This window comes from Marmota monax, unplaced genomic scaffold, assembly GCF_021218885.2.
Source record: "Marmota monax isolate L192 unplaced genomic scaffold, Marmota_monax_Labrador192_F-V1.1 WCK01_AAM20220418_F8-fsc00031, whole genome shotgun sequence".
NCBI lineage: Eukaryota > Metazoa > Chordata > Mammalia > Rodentia > Sciuridae > Marmota > Marmota monax.
The window spans coordinates 19,348,132-19,365,463 of NW_026695197.1; the positions used below are offsets into that span (position 1 = coordinate 19,348,132).

A 17,332-nucleotide genomic window follows, 5' to 3' on the forward strand; every position below is an offset into this window, starting at 1 on the left:
TATCTATTAAGTTGAAATTAGTTGCCCTTCCCTGCATTCACCCCAGTGGATGAGAAAAGATGACCAGAGGGCTGTGGATAAACCTGGAGAAGAACACTGAGAAAGTTAATCCATGAAGTCCTGAAGCTCTGCAAATCCACTGCCATCCCACATGCTCACTGGCATGAAGCCCATGGCAAGATGAGGGACTGAGCCAAAGTCTGTGGAGGACACACAAGAATGTGCTTCACACTGGCAAATGGCTCTGAAGGAATGCTGGGCCATCGTTCATGGGCTAATCCCTATGCAGGTGACAGGAATGGGTTCCACGCTGGGAAGGCAGCATTGCTTAGATTGCCTGAGCTTGAGACACAGTTCCAGCTGGGGTATCACTGGTTGTTTTCTCCATGGGCCTGGCTGCAGGTGAGGTGGGGCCTGGGTTGGTTCTCATGCCTGTGTCTGCTTGGGGCCACACCTCCAGTGGGCCTGTAGCTCATACTGAGACACAGGGCTGGATGGGCCAGGAAGCTTCCAGGCAGCAGATGCCATGCTTTGATTGCTACCCTGTGTGGGGAGAGTCCTGCTCAGCAAGAGGGGTCAGAATCGGGGACAAGCTCAGCTACTTGGTTTCAGCAGAATGAGAGAAGGGGGGGTGGTTGCTGAATCCCAGGAAACATAGCATGCATGCTTCATTTGTTATTCTGGAAATAAATAGGAAGGGGTGATTTGGCCTTCACCAACAGGACATTTAGGGGATCCCACCTGCTCCAGTCACCCAGCAGCCTGTTCTTCATACTCTTCTTTCCCCATGCATCTCTAATACACCCAAGTGCCTCTAATCCCCAGAATTTACTATTCTGTTAGCATATTATTGGATCAAACATCTTGTGTTAATTTTTATCTAAGATTCAGACTGAGGGAGCTGAAAACAACCTTAGTGATCCATTCCAAGCCATCCTGTTGCTTCACAGATAAAGCTGCACCTTCCTCACGAGATGAGCCATTACTGCAGGATTCTAATCATGATGGGCTCATCTAGTTAGTCCCGCACAGCCACCAGCGCCAACTCATACTTCCTGTGACAACCAGGAATCATGGTAGGAACACAGCCACAGTAAGAGCCTTGCCATTTTCCCATTTGCAGTCTTGGGAAATGACAGACAAACCTTCAATTGCAACATGAGGGCATAAAGGCAATAAAGCCAGACAGGCATCAAGCACTGCTGGCCCATAGAACATGGAGTAGCTAACTCCCCCCTGAGGCCAGGAATGGACTTCTCAGACCAGGAAGTATCTTGGAGCTCAGTTTGGGAGGAGAACCTGGGCAGGCAGGTAATAGAAAAAGCACTCCAGGCAGAGGAAACAGCATGTACTCATTAATTTGCCTTTAGGCAAGCCATTTGTGTGTTCATCCCACAAATGTTTGGTGGGTTCCCTGTGTCATACCAAGTGCTTGTAAGTAGGGGGGAGCGTCAATGCAGAGACAGTTCCCCTGAAGGGAAGGCTGCATGCACCCGAAACATGGGATAGCAAGGACATGGGCCCCAAGAGTGACATGAAGGGCTATAGGCAAGTGCTGGGTCCAGGACAGCAGGAGAGCAGGGTCAGCCATGAAGCTAAGCACCAGGAAGTGGGCAGGCTACTCCTCATCTGTGAAGAGGCAGCTGTGCCCAGCAAGGCCCAGTGGTCTAAGTGCATCAAGGAGTCAGGCCCCAGGCAGTCCCATTAGCAGGAGGGGAGCATGGTATAGGTGTGTGTCCCTTTAGGAATAAGAGGTTCTGCTAATAACCTTGGAGAAATCCAGGAAAGAGGGAGAGAAGGCAGCTATGACCTGGGGAAGAGAAGGCAGCCACATGGTAGAGGAATCCTTGGCAGTCCTGGACTGCACACTGAGAGGCCAGCTCTGGTACCAGTGAGGAGGAAGACTCCTACCATGTTAACCAAGGTCAGCCGACCCGAACAGATTGATCTCACCCATGAGAAAAGAGATGTTCAAATAGACACTGACAAATGAAACACAGCCAAAACTTCAGCTAACCAGAATCTGACTAAACAACCCTCAATTAACCAGGCTGTTTTCTTTTTTTTTAAAGGGTGGGGGTGGCAAAGGTGAATGGTATTTGGGCTCTATCTTTTAAAAATGGTGCTTAAAACCATATTCATTTAGTACGGTATTCTGCACTGTCTGTCCAAAGATACAAACTTGAGTAGCTAAAATGATGTTAAGATGAATATATTTATGAAATAAAACACAAACTTAACTCCTAATCATATGACGATAAACCATCCCGTGTGAGTAGATTTTCTAGCAAAATACTTGACATTTTTAAAATTTTTGAGGTAATTATTTTACCACCTTTTTAAAAGGAAGATTCTTGACATGATTTAACACTTCAACAAAACATTATCACACTCTTCTAGTGTTTCTGAATTTTCTTGAACTATTGAAATGTTTAACAATTTTCCTCTATTAATTCTCTTTCATAGTTCTCCTGTCTCAACTGTCAGGTGTGATTTCAGGTTATTTAAAAAAAAAACACACACACACAAAAAAAAACACACACAAATTCCTTTACTTTATCTGAAACAAGTATCTGAGGACGATCTGAGGCTGGCTACGCAATGACAAATTAAAACAGCTTTTTCCCTCTGCTGACCTGGGCTCCAGATCTGAGACCCCACCAGGTGTACATGAGCCCAGCTATGGAGGAGCCAGAGACGGCAGCCAGGGGGAGTCTCCTTGTGCCTCCAGTGAGCTGTACCACCAACTACATTTTCCTGTGTACCGAGACATGAAAAGCCTAGCAGATCCTCTCTATGGGTGAAGAGGCCGTTTTTTTCTCCATGTAGGAAAATCCACTAAACATCTCCAACAGGAGTTCCAAGGAGGATGAAGGAAAAAGCAGCAGGTAACCCCCACCCTCTCTTCTCAGGGTCTCCTGGTCATACTCTCCCTGGAGCCCAGCTCACCTTGACGAGGCTCTCCAGGACAGACCTGCAGATGGCCTTCTTGTCTGTGTTGGCAAGCTCCCTCTTCTTCACCAGCACTCGGTACCGATTGAAGAAGTCATGGTAGGTCCACCTGGAGAGCGAGCAAAGGTGTGTCAGGTGACAAGTCCTTGCCTCTGGGCCACATAGGGGTCATGTGTGATCTCAGATGCCATCTCATAAGGTCAAAATCATTCTCATGGGAGCAAAAACCAGTCCCAGGAGAGTTTGGTCCACCTACAGCCCTTTGAGGATTACAGTGTTGTGATTCTTGGAGTTAGGGCTGGAGCACTAGGGGTTAAGAATGCGTCTGGTTAAGTACAAGCAGTGTCTCCACCAAAGCACGTGGAATTCCCTTCCCTGCAACTGCTATCAGAGGCACATGGTCACAGCTTTGCTTTTAGAACATTGGCTTTCTTCTTATAGAATGGACGCTGTTCATTATAAACATTTTTTAATACAGAAAAGTATACACTAGCAAATAACAAGCACCCATGTCCTAATCCCTAGGGATAAATTTATTCATATTTGATCAAGTTTAGGAGGAGACATTTTTCTCCCCAGTTGATTTTGCTCACAATTCCTTTTTTCTCCTTACTATAGTGCCCTATAAAGATAGCACCCAGCACGTCACACAACTGGAGAGACTTATAATCCACTATTTATGCAAGGAAGCAGTGTTGTGTGTTCTGGCAGAGTGTCTTTAAGAGGACCTTAAGTTTGTCCTTCTGCCTCTGATTTCTATATTAATGAATGCAGTCCTCACTATTCCCTTAGCAGGGCCGACTTGCTCATGAGAACAGCCAAGGATCGCAGCATGCCCCCAGCTCAATTCCATAACCATTTTCAGAGATGCTTGCAAGCTTGTAACTGCACACCGAGTCAACCCACTCTTGCCTGGAAGGACAGTCTGTCTATGTCCCTCCAAAAGTCAATACAGTGCACCCCCACCCTTTGCTACATCCTTGTCCCCTGGAGGTGCAGCCAGCCCTGGCTCTCATCTTCAGAGGCATCAAGAGGACTGACATGCCCGGTGTCCAGGGGCACTTGCTGTGTGCACCTCCTCTGGGAGTCAACAGGTGTTGTGCGATTCCATCACTGGGGCCTTGCTAGGGGACCAGCACAGCTCAGGTTGGTTCATTAACACTAAGATGTCACTAGAATGTCAGCAGGTTGTATCCCTTTCCCTGGGGCTCTTGGCCTTTAAAGGGAGTCCTTTGGAGACTCTAGAGAAATGTGCTGCTTAGTGTCAGGACCCCTGAGAACTCTTCTGCTTCAACTCCAGGATCTCATGACAGCCTGGGCCACAAAGGAAAATGCAGGCTGAGCTCCCTGCTCTTTCCCCTCCACCTTCCTCCATCATGGTTACCTTCCTTGGTTTGGTAGAAGATTGCTAACATAGCCGTGGGTCTCTGAGAAGGGGCGAGTAGAAAATAACATTTTTCCTCATCTTTCTAAGCTTTTTTCTTCTATGTAGCATGGTTAGTTAGAGATTGCTTCTTTTAATAAAAGCTTTTGTGAGCTAGCACTTACCATAAAATTTGGCCTTTTAACGTGTCCAATTCAGTAATTTTTAATACATTTGCAGAGTTGTGCAACCATCCCCAGAATTGAATTCCAGAACATTTTCACAACCCCAAAAGGAAATCCCATTGCCCTGGGCCAACCTTGGCAATCCTACTTTGTCTCTATGCCCCTTAGCTTTCAACTGGTTCTGTCACAAATGTAGCACACTAGGAATGAGGGAAGCATTCTGCTTAGAGCTCCTGGGTCTTTCCAAGGCCTGCTCACTGTCCGTGCAGACTACCTTCAGAAGGGAGGGCAGAGGGCACTTAGAGCTCCTGGCCTCTGCTTATGGCCAGGAAAATGCTCCTCCATTCACTGAGCAGAAACTTCCTCACCTTCCAGTTGTGGAGGGACTGAGTCACTGGCCATCTCCAACAGGCACTTTTATTATTGGACACATTGAAGATTATTAACCAGATAAATGCTGCTTCAATTATTTCAATCATGCATAAGTGTCAAGAAAACTCCCAAGTTCTGATTCTTGGATGATTCACTCCAGAGGACTGTGAACCAGACAGCCAGCATTGACAAGTTGCTAACATATGTGTATTTTGTCTTTTAATCATGCAAATGCTACCGTTTCCCTAATCTCTTCCCCAGACTCCCTCCCAGTTTTAGATGTAGACCATTCTCTGATACTTCCACACAGGGAAAGATGGGTTTGGGTGAGAAAGAATAATGCACAAGAGAAAGGGCTTCACAAATCTAGTTCTCCTTGCTGCCCATGACCACCAGTCAACATTCGACTCACTTATGCAGTCTTCACTGGTCAGGGGCTTACCACTTTTTATTTTTGTACTAAGGATTGAACTTGGGGATTTTAATGATGGAGCCACATCCCCAACCTTTATTTTGAGACAGGGTCTCACTAAGTTGCTTGGGATCCAAGTTGCTGAGGTTGGCTTTGAACTTGCCATTCTCCTGCCTCAGCCTCTAGAGTTGCTGGGATTACAGGTTCGCGCCACCATGTGGGCTCTCCCTTCACAGCTGCTGGGCACTTCCCCCATTCTGCATCAGGGTTATTTGTGTACTCACTTCTCTCCCCCTATGAGCTTGCAGTTTTGCTGGGGAAATAATTAAGGCAGCATTTAGCTGGGCCAAAACCCTTAAATGTTTCTAATTTGAAAGTCTTAGTGCCGACAGATCCACAATTCAAGGAAATCATGAGTGTGGGGAGATGTGACTTCAAAGACATCAGGGCCAGTTTGGAATGAGCTTCAAGAATAGAAGTCTGACTCTGACCTTGGCCAGCAGCATGATTGCAGTCCTGGCCCGGAATACCTTACTTCCCTTACCTGCAAGACAAAGGTACCTGCCTGACAAAAACATCTCACTAGCAGCCAATGAGTTCATTACATGGAGTGATGGAAAGCTGCAAAGCTTCCAAAGATCTCAACTGCTCATGCTTCCTGTGTGATCCCTCTCCTCTTCTTGCAAACATGTTGAGAAAAACCCATACCAAGGACAAGGTGTGTGGGTAAAGCTGATGAGAGCACGCCCAACTGTCCACCGAGTATTGTTTTGGGTGGATGTTCCCTCTGGAGGCATCCAAAGGGGCACGCCTCCACTGTATCGGGGCCTAAGGCTTGTAAAAGTGTCATTCTTCACAGGACCCAGAATCAAATACGTGCTCCCAGAGAGAGAACCCTCACCTCATAGGAAAACCTTCAAAGCAAAGCTAAAAAGATTCTGAGTCTTCAAAAATAGAACTCAATGGGACTTTCTGATTAGGTGGGGACCTCTGGGTATAGTTTCACTGTAATAGTATGAAAATGGGGAGATGCCATTCAGAGCCCAGGCCTGCACAGATGAAATCACAGCACACGAGCTCTTCGTGAGCTCTATGGGTCCTAGGGCTTTCTGCCTTCTGTTACACAGACCTATTCACACATAGGTGGCTCCTCTGCTGGTCTCTAGCCTCCAGCCTCCTTAGGCCAGGGTCTCAGACTCCCCAGCACCCACCTGCATGGAATCTTTATATCTAATTGCTTATTCATTTAAAAAGTTTTCTTACTGACCATCAAATGGTCAGACTCCTGACCATTTGAACCTTTTCTCTCTACCAGTGTTGACCGAGGAGGACACTCTTGGCTTTGAGGTGGCAATTCTTCAGTGTCCACAGGATATACAGCTTCTTTGGACCATCATCATTACTCCACCCCTGATCATCAGATGTTAAAAAAAAATCTCATTTACAAAATGTTTGCCATGGAACATTCTTCTAGTCCTAGAAGACTTCTAGAGAACAACCAGCCCCAATTGCCATCTGCCTCCACAGTGGGGATCCTTCTTGCCGTCTTTGCCCTCATCAGGGGAACATGTCCTCTCCTCCCCTCACAGTATGGCTGAGAGTTATCCTTTAATCCACTCCCGTTCCTGGCTGCTCCTACATTCTTTTCCACAGACTGGCAGGAGAAGAGACCCCTCCTGTGTCTATGACAAGGTCCCAGCTGTGCTCAATGAGTCTCAGCAACCACAGGGATGGAATTCTCCCTAGCCTCGCCTGCCCTGGATTCCAGCTCTTCTGCTAGGCGGCCTGGCTGAGCATCCTCAACTTCAGTATTCTCTTGAATAAAAGCCTCCTTCACCTGGTATGCTCTGGCCTGCTGGGGAACAGGTGCCCTCCTGGCCTCAGAGTCACAGGTGGGTGTGTGGGAAAAGCTCAGGGCCTATGACAGCTTCCGGGTTAGACAAGCATTGGTCAGACCCAGTCTGGAAGATTGCCTCCCACAATGAGCTCCTCAGGCTTCAGTGAGGGCAGAGCTGCTTTGCCTGGCACAGTGAACAGCAGCTTGGGGTGATGTTCTAGTTGGCTGAGCTCCCGTCTGGAGCCTCACACTGGATCAACCCGTGGGAACATTTTGCAGAGGACTATGCCTGGCTGAGAGGGCCCCAGTGGACCAGGGCGAACAGTCAGGGTGTAACAGCCATAGCTGTAGAACTTTATATTTCCCTCTTGGGCAGGTTTCCTTGTGTGGGTAGTGGCCGGATTAAACAAACCCCAAGTGTTGCTCCTTGGTATGAGGCTTTAAGTCACAAAAACTTATGACATCAGGCAACAAGAATCCCTAAAGATGTCATTGTGGGTGATACCAAGGGCCCCTTAGAAAACAGTGGAGAGCTCCACCAGGGCTCCCAGGTTGGGATTAGGTAGGTCAACCTATACTCCTGGATACTCATCATGCTGTCATTCATCTTAGGTCAAAGAGTCCTGGTCATGCTGACATGGGATGTGTTTCTTTCCTTCTATACTCTGCACAAATAAAAAATAATTCACAGAATGGGAGAAGAAATTTGGAAGTCCTATGTCTAATATGTAGTTCATATCCAGAATATAGAAAGAACTTACAATTCAACAATGGGCAAATAATCCAATATGGAAAACGGGCAAAGGATTTGAAATACATTTCTCCAAAGACATTATATGACCAGTAAGCGTATGAAAAGATACTTATCATTAACTTTATCATTACACATCTGCTAGAATGTCTATAGTCAAAAGATAGCCAGTGAGTGTTGGTAAAAATGTGTAGAAATGGGAACCCTCACACTCTGTTGGTGACAATGTAAAATGGCACACCTGCTGTGAAAAACAACATGACAGTTCCTTAAAAGTATGAGCAAAGTTACCATATGACCCAGCACTTCCACTCCCAGGCATATACCCAAGGAAAAGGAAAAAATATGCCTGAACACATACACATTATTCATAGCAGTATTGTTCATACTCTCCAAGAAGTGGAAACAACCTAAATGTCCATCAACGATGAAAGGATAAATGTGGTCTATTCATTCAATGAAACGGTACTCTGTAAAACCAAGGAAAGAAGTACTGATGCATGCTACAATATGGACACATCTTGGAAAGTCCCAAGTGACAGGAGCCAGACCCAAAGCCACATATCATATGACTGCATTTATACGAAATATCCAGAAAAGGCCAATTTACAGCAATAGAAAGGTTCATGCTTGCCAGGGTCGGGAGGAGGGGGAGAGGAGCAGCCACTGCTTACGGGGTTTCTTTTCAGGGTAATGAAAATACGAGGCAGTGCCGATGGTTGTACACTGCTGCCTACGATGCAAATCACTGAATCACTTTAAGGAGTGAATTTTATCACATATGAATTATACCCCAACAGAAAGTCGATGGAATGAAAAAGATGAGGTTTGGGAGTGGCTGTCATCAAGGAACACATAATCATAAGATTTTTCATTACTTCAGCACTAACCCTCACAAAGGGTTCCCAGGGCAAAGGTTGCAGGATACTCACTCTCCAGCTTACGCCACCATCAATACGGGCCACCTGCCTCTCCCCCAACCCCAATGTCCTGTGTGGGAGGCCACCTGCCCATAAGCCGAGGATCCTCTCTCAGCCTTGAGTAAGGGGGTGCTGGTCTGGCATTGCACGCCTTATGCTGTGCAATGCAAGTGGCCTCCACCTCGCTCTACAAAGAGGTCTGCTCTAGCCCTGGACTTGGGCATTACCCAATGGGACTGGACGACCCCCCCTTGAAACCTTATCCCCTGCCTTATTTGGTGAAGAACATTATCCAAACTCCTTTGTGTGTCCCCTATAAAGAGATTCTGGGTGCACGGTCTCTTGCCTTCTAGCAAGGAAGCTGACCCTTAAGGTCACAGAGCCCTTCTACCCTCGATATGAAAATTACTTCTGTGTCCTGTGCTTTCTCGCCGTTTTCTTAGCTTAATGTTGCAGCCAACCCAGTTCATGTCAGTTTGGAGCTGACAAGAATCCTAGACTTCCCAGAGTGTGGAACCAGCTCTGTAGCTTTGCTGCGGACAGGGAAACACAAGTTTGAGAAATTGGAAGAAAGCACCACTGTTTTCATGACGACGAGCTGAAGTGAAGAACAGGCTTATGCAGTTTTGTTTTGGTTGTTTTATACCAAGAGTTCCCCTCCCCCCTCACTTATTCTGGTTCAACAGTCTTTGCCTCACAGTGGCTCCAGTCACAGACCTGTGTGAGCCCCAGAAAAGGCAGGCAGGTGTCCGTTCAGGCTGGAGGGGCAGGGCGCCGAGAGGGCGAAGTTCTCTCCAGGACAGGGCAGTCATCATCGTGCCTTACGCACAATACAATGAACATCTTTCTCAGCCACTGCACAGCATTTCAAATTGAATGACACGTTTTCATTTTAAGCCAGACACCCAGAGAGCCATAATTCTTAGGGAGGATAAAAATAGACAGGTGGCCTGAAGTCTGAGGGGAACAGGCTGCCACAGACAGCTGCTGCCGGCTGGCAATGCTACAGTCATCCCCTCTGGCCTGGTGGAACTTAGGCACTTTGGATGTGTTTTAATTTAGGAGCAAGGGTAAGAATTCTCCCAGGGATGCAGGTGTTTTATCCTTTCATCAGTTGGTGGACATTTAGGTGGGATGCAGGCACTGTGCCTGGAAAGCTTGGACACGGGCAACGGCCCTGTGAAGACCATCTCTGTGATCTTGGACTCCACACGCACTTCCTTCCCCTTAGCCATTTTCCTCCCTTTGGGCCTGTGCACAAGAGAAATGCAGGAAAATGGCATAAATTGTAATTCCCCTAATCAAAGAAGCCCACTCAAGTATCCCTGGGAAACAGCTCTGCAAAGCTGTGAGTTGCTTGACAAGTTAGCCCGAGTGAAGTCACTTTGCTGTGTGGGTTTTCAGCAGTGGAGAGGTCGATTCTTTTTGTAGATAACTCCCAATAGCCTAGGTTCCACTCACATCTTTCCGGTCCCTTGAAGATCTTCCAAATGAATCTCTCTATGCTCAATTACACTGGTTGATTTCCTTCCACAGCTGAGACCTTGCTGGGCATGAGGCATTCATAAAACTTCACTTGATTCATCCCAAATATAGCCCACATACCAGTCTCCTAGATCAAGCAGTTAGGCAGCAGCACTGTTTACTTCTTCGTCGTCAGCAAGGTCACCCAAACAGTAACCATGGCTGGCAAGAGCAGAAGGTTAAGCAAAGAGGCCGAGTCTAAAGATTCCAGTGTGGGAGCTTCCCCTCAGCTCCAATCCCCACCACCTCTCATCTTCCAAATAATTGCCATTCTAGGTGCCGTGGCCTGGGAGTGGCAAGAGGATAAGGGGAGGATCTAGACCAGATAGCCTGGAAGGTCCAACTCCACCTCAGGACTAACCAAGGGCCATAAAAATCATGGTGCTACTTTCCAACACTGAACATTTCCCATGGCATTTCAGGGAGGAAACCCTCTCCTGGACCCTTGAGCAAAATGTGCTAAGGCAGCCAATGCAAGGCTGCAGAGGGAGGGTGTATCCTGGATCTGAGCCTACCCACTCACATCACCGCGGCAGGCAACTTTTTCTGTGATACCAGAAATACACCTGTACTTCCTTGTACTTCCCATAACACCTGTAAGTACAAAAACAAAAGGTACAGATGTACTTGTAATTACCTGAAGAAAGAAGTCTGAAACAATTAGGACAGCGGGAAAAGACGTCCTTCTGCCACCTTGAAAGAGGCCAGCAAGGTATGGGCATCTCGACCCTGCTGGCAACTCTGAATGCAGCCAGGTGGAACACACAGTAGGAGAAGCCACCTTCCTCATGGGTCCAAGGACTTGAAGGGCACATGCTCTTAGCTGCCAAGAAGCAGCAGTCTGAATTAGGGGAGGAGCACACCTGGTGTGCCAGCAGGCTATGAATGGGGGACAGAGCAGTTGCAACGGAGCACTGGGTGGCCAGGGAAGCCCTCTTTAACTTGCTGTCCATTCCTGGGTGCTCCCTGGCTGGCAGTGTCCTCCCACTCCTCCCCACGGATCCTTACCCTCCCCACTCTTCCAGGCCCAGCTCCAGGTGCAGTTTCTCCCACATCTAACACTGGTTTTGTGGTGGTCTCTGCTTCAAGCCTGTGTCACTTCTAGCTGTGGGCTCCTGGTGGGCAGGGACCAGCACAGGGCTGGATACTCCGTATAGTGTGAGACGGGCAGGAGAAAGATTGAGGGGAAAGATCCACAGAGCCAAAAACCTTTCATTCTAAAGCTTTCTACATAAAGCTCACGCCAGACCCCAGAAGTAAAGCCCCTCCCCACCCTTCCATCTCTATAAACAGACTGTTTCGCACTGTGACAGCAAACCCAGTAGGAATGCAGATGGCACACACTGTCACTCTGATTTCACACAATGAGGGTGTGAGGAAGCTCAGCCGATGAATCAGAGCTGGCACAGATGTGCACAGACCTCTGCCTGGGCAGAGTCTGTAGCCTCTCCTTGATGTCCAAGGAGACTCCCCAGAGGGACACCTTCTATAAATTATTTGTCTTGTTATTAAACAACCTACTGTTAGAAAGTTCTTGGTGAAACAGGTGACTCCCCAAGATTCCACCAGCCTCAGACTACCTCACTGTCATGGGCTTCTCTTGTTTTTTCCACGCTTCCCACTTTACAAGCCCCATTAAACCAGTGAGAATTATATACAAAGGTTAACACCTTGGGGTTCTCCGTTTGCCTTCAGGCCTCTTCATTGAAAGCACGAGTGTGGCTCTTTCTTGCACCAGTTTGAAACAGGATATATTAGTTCTAATTACAGACTTTGGTGCTGGGGACCAAACCCAGGGCTTTGCACATGCTGAGCACATGCTGTACCACCAAGCTAAACCCTCAGCCTCTTTAACTTTTAAACTCGCCCTTTCTAGTTGTAGAGTCCTAGGAATTTCAGTATGCTCTTTTTGAGATGGGTACACACATTGGGATTTCACAAAAACAAAGCTAGAAATTTCTGGTAAAGTTGTCTTCTACCCAGATACCTATGTCCAAAGGGAGGTAGATTCTTGCTCATATCTTGAGTGATATAACAAGTACTTTATTAAATTCTGAAGTACCGTCACTGTGCTGAGGACTTTGATACATTATCTCATTCCTCACAACCAATGAGGTGAAGATACTTAAAGATAAGGAAACCTAGGCTCAGAGATTAACCTGCCCAAAGTCACCCAGGCAAGACGTGTGGGAACCAATACCTGAACCCCAGGCTGACTCCAAAGCACAGTGTTCAGCTACCATGCTGTTTCAGCTTTTGCCTGGGCTGCAGTTCCACACCCTGAACTCCTATACACAAGTTGGCAAGAATAGGAAGCCAGGTCTTGGGTCTAGGCTAGGCATAGGGGGAAGGTCTCTCAGGACCCCAACCCACTCTTCTGACAAACCTCTTTTGGAGTGCAGCACTTCACTGACTTGAGCAGTAAGATGCTCCACAATGACAATACAGCATGGGACAAAGGTGCTCCTTTTCTGAGCCCCATCATGAAAGCACATCTTAGAGCATGCAACACCTCACAACACCGACATGGCCATGCCACAACATCCCTCTGCCACAAACCACTTTTTTTTTTTTTTAAACACAATTTCCAACCCAAGTTACTTCATTAAAAACAGTGTATTGGTCAAAATTAATCAAAATTATTTCCTGACTCATGAGGCGTTTGCAACACATGATTATGAGAAACACCAGGTTAAAGACAGAGGACTAAAGAAACCCCTTTGGTGGGCAAGACCTACCTCAGGAACCCAGCAAACACAAGAGCTGGGAATAGGAGTAGAGCCAGCTGCCCATGGGACATGGTTGGAAACTGGTAGTTTGGCAGTAACCTAAGGTCCTCTCCCAGTTCAACTGAATGATGATAGGTCAGATCTGAACCCTGTGCTTATAGCAGGCATCCGAAGGCAGTGGAACTGATAACTACAGTGGCCTGAACTCAGATCTGAACCACTGGGCTCCAGCTGCTCAATCAAAAGGCCTATGCAGGGCACAGTGGGAAGAGAAGCCAGAGAGCAACTGGGTTCTCATAGTCCCCTTCAAAAGGAATGCCAAGCCTCCATCCAGGAAGCCAGAGCCTCCCCACTCGTTAGCAACAGGGGGTTAGCTACTTGGGTTCAGACCCCAGGGTCAAAAAGTGAGAGGGACCCCAGGATATCCCCTGCTTTTTCCTAAGTAAGGACAGATGTAGCTAAAAACAAACCAAAAAACCCAGCCTTTAGTCTTGCTCCAGAGGACCACCCTGCAGGGTTTTAAAAAGCAGACAGGAGCAGACGCCTTTACTAATCCCTCATGCCCACTTCTGGCTTCTTCCACCTCCTCATAGAAGGGACTTCCTAGGTCAGAGGGTCCTCGTGGACAGCTCCACAAGCTCTGTGCTGCTGTATTGCTCAGCCCAGCCCCAATTAATGGCACATGTTTGGCTTGTAGGACAGTGGCACAGTGTATCTCATGGGAACAAGAGGAGGTGCCATGCACCCTTCCACACACATTTCAGGGAGGTGTCCAGGCGAAAGCCACAACTTATTATAGCTTCCCCAGGCTCCAGATTGGTTCAGTGTCTTATCCATACTACAGGTCAACCATGAGGATTTGTTGTTGTTGTTGTTGTTTTTAATTTGAAGAAATTCAACTTCCCACCACATATTTGATTCCCTATTAAAAGTTAAAGGGCTTGACAGTAGTAAACAGGCGGAATGTGATATATGCATACCAGAGAATATTATTCAACCTTAAAAAAGAATGACATTTGGTCACACACCACAACATGGACATGCAGCCACGTGAAATACGCCAGTCACCAAGAGGACAAATACTTTAAAACTCCATCTGCATCAGGCACCCAGAGTTGTCAAATTCAGAGACAAAGCAGAAAGGTGGTTGCTAGGTCTGGAGGGAGGGAATGACGGGTGCTCTGGTTTGATGTGGGCTCTCTCAAGGGCTCATGTATTAGAAGCCTGGTCCCTGGGGTGGTGGTTTGGGGAGGGGGTGTAACCTTTAGCAGGTGGGGGCTACTAGAAGATCCTTAGGCATCTTAGGAGATGCTGCTTTCAGAAGGGATCAGGAGAACCCACTTTCTCTCTGGCTTCCTATTTGGTGATGTTCTCTCTCCTTCCTAATTTTGGCCTTTTAGCCTCTTAAACTAGAAACCTTTTCCTTCTAAGGTTAGCTTTCCTGAAGTATTTTGTTACGGTAACAAAAAAATGAACTACAACAAGGAATAACTGAGAGTCTAGAGAGTTTCAGTTTTGCAAGCTGAAGGGAGTTCTGGAGATGGATGGTGGTGATGTCTGCACAAAAATGTCAATGTGCTAATGTCACTAAACTGTCAACTTAAAAATGGTCAAGATAAATATATTTTACCAAATAAAATGAAAAAGATACAGGGGCTATGGTGGGCATCAAAGAAAGGAGGGATCCCTTTTGAAATACTACCTAGCTCATCACCTAGACCAACATCAACTTGAATTTTGAAAAGCTGCCTCCAAATATCTTACTATATTGATTCCTGTGCCATTTCAGGGCCAAATGAAATTCTAATTGCCGTCAGCATCCCAATTTGGGTCCTCCACTTTTTTAGTATCTGTCTCCAGCTAACAGTATATTTGAGACGCCGGGGGCGGGGGCATACCCTCTGGCTTTTCTACAGCATTCCCATGGGCACATGGCTGGAGCACGTTACCTGGATGGGTAGCCAGCTGCACTGATGCGAATCGTCTCCAACACCCCACAGGCTCTGAGCTGCTGCACGGCTCTCTTTGGGTCAAAGCTGCCAATAACAAGATAAGCAATGAGCGTTTGTGTAGGCAAATGAACATAATATAAGGCGCCTGCTTTACTGAGTTACGGATGGCCATGCACAAGGTCGGGGTAAAGCACAGGCTGAAAGGCACCAACTGGCAGGCGGATGAGCCATCTCGCCATCTCCAGTTCTGTAAATGAGGCTCTTGCACACACTCAATCCCGCCTCTTCTTTGCTTATCTGAATTCTGCCCACTCCCCCCTCCTGAGCTTGCCCTATTTCCATCCACATGGTCAAATATCTTAAATCAATGTCCACACCATGTACCTTTGGCATCGTAATCCTTACTTAGCCCAGGGGTTAAAAAAGTCAATTTCAGGCCTGGCAGACCTGCGTTGGACTCATGATACGGCCACTTACCAGATGCAGTCGTAATTTGGGGAATGAAACCACCTCTTTGGGCCTCAGCACCCTCATCTATGAAATGGATAACAGTACTCATTTTCCAGGGTTAGTACGAGGATTAAATGTAATGGCCCGTGGAAGCAACTAGAGCAGTGCCTGGCAGAAGGGCACACACTGTTGGCTAGGATAGGTCATGACAGCTACTCAGTTAAGAATCATAGATGAAGAACTTACCTTCCTAACTCCATAGAAAATGGGTACCATCTTCAAACACTGCCATGCCCTATGATGCTAAGCCTAGCACTGAAAACCCAGCATCTCTCACACATGCTGAATGTGTGTGGGGGGAACAGATACCGTCAGACCTTGTCTGGGTTTTATGAGGGCATGTGTTTGAAGACTAGAGAGGGCACAGAGGAGTTCCCTAAGGGGCAGTGTAGGACATGTGGTGAAAGTGTTCATAGAAACCCAAGGGGAAAATGTCAGGTTGGCTGAATGATCAGGGAGTCCCCAAGAAAGAATTAAGCTGATCTAGATTTAGTCACTACTTATAGTTTGCTAAGAACACTGCTCCACTCCATGAGTAGCAATGAGGAACAAATGCTCCCTTTCCTTCTGGCTTCTTGCAGCTCAATGGAAACTCAGGACCAGGCTTTTGTTCCCTGAAAGTAGAAGGGCAGGAGCAAGGATCCACCAGGCTCACAGCCACAGATCTGGGAGATCATAGTGGCTTTGGCAGGACCCTTGACCATGTCACCAGGCAGCCTGCTTTCCTCCGTAGGCACCCCTTTGCCATGTCATCACCTGTCAATCTCCCTGACTGAGGTATTCTTTTTCCAGAAGCTGGACCCATCTAGATTCTGAAACTCTGTAGGACAGAGTTGCTGCCCTCAGAGTCCTATCTCTCCACAAGATTCTGTCTATGTCCTCCTATCACTCTGCATATCTCTTAATCCCTAGCCATGCCCTTTTGTGCTGAGTGCCCCACGGGTCTGGCACACAGAAGTCCATCAAATGGTGCAAATGGTGCCCTGGGCTTTCCTGAACTCAGTAGGTTTTCAAGCTACTGATGACTGCAAGCTACCACCGCATCTGCAGGTGCACTGTGGTTCCTGAAGGCCCTGGGTCTCAGGAAGCACTCACACCTGCTTCTGGCCTGCACCTACGTCAACTTCCTCACTCTTCCCCATGACCTTCCCAAATCCTCCCTCTTCCACATACCGGGCTCCTCCATCCCGTCTCCCTGATCCCTCCAGTCCCAAATAATGCTGGCCACAGTGACTGACACTTTGAGTGTGTAAGGCACAATTGAGGGCTGTTATAATCCTGAGCTACATGATCACTTCAGACGATTTAATTTCATCCTTTAAACTAGAACCAAAGCTCTGAGGCATGAGGGTCTCACAGGGCCAGAGGAAACGCATGACTGAGCAAGTCACCACATGCCTACCTTTTCCCACTGCCACACTGTCTGATTTTCCCCGCGTTTTCCATGGGATGCAGCACTGTTCTGGGATCAGATTGTAAGGAGCACCTCAAGACATAAAGGCTGCTGGGTCCCTCAAGTGACCACATGTGGCCTTCAGACTCTGCTGTCCACAGCCTCTGCTCCTCTCACTCTAAGGTGAGCAGCTGGTCCCGAGTTATAAGGTTGTCATGCTTGAGCTTTGGAAAGATGCTCTGTGGCCTGCAGGGGACCCTCTCCAGGGTTCCACACCCATAGAACCCATGTCCTCCTTCCCACCAGCATCTTCCTCTGCCTGGCACAACCACAGGGCCAAACAGCCCCCTGCATGTGTAGTAGACAGAGCACACGCAGGGGCACCTGACACCCGTGTGCTCTATGGGTCCAGCTGGGGTTCCTACTCCTACC

General features: G+C 47.5%; 1 protein-coding gene across 3 annotated transcripts in view; it reads right to left on the reverse strand.

Annotated features, from left to right (window-relative positions):
• Nucleotides 1-17,332, reverse strand: part of Myo5b (myosin VB) — a 312,210-nt gene that overhangs the window by 71,005 nt on the left and 223,873 nt on the right. For all 3 annotated transcript variants that reach the window (XM_046428405.1, XM_046428404.1, XM_046428403.1), the window contains exons 17-18: nt 14,995-15,081; nt 2,950-3,061 (exon numbers count right to left, since the gene is read on the reverse strand). In XM_046428405.1, coding sequence (XP_046284361.1) covers nt 2,950-3,061; nt 14,995-15,081 — 199 coding nt within the window. The remainder of the gene's footprint in view (nt 1-2,949; nt 3,062-14,994; nt 15,082-17,332) is intronic.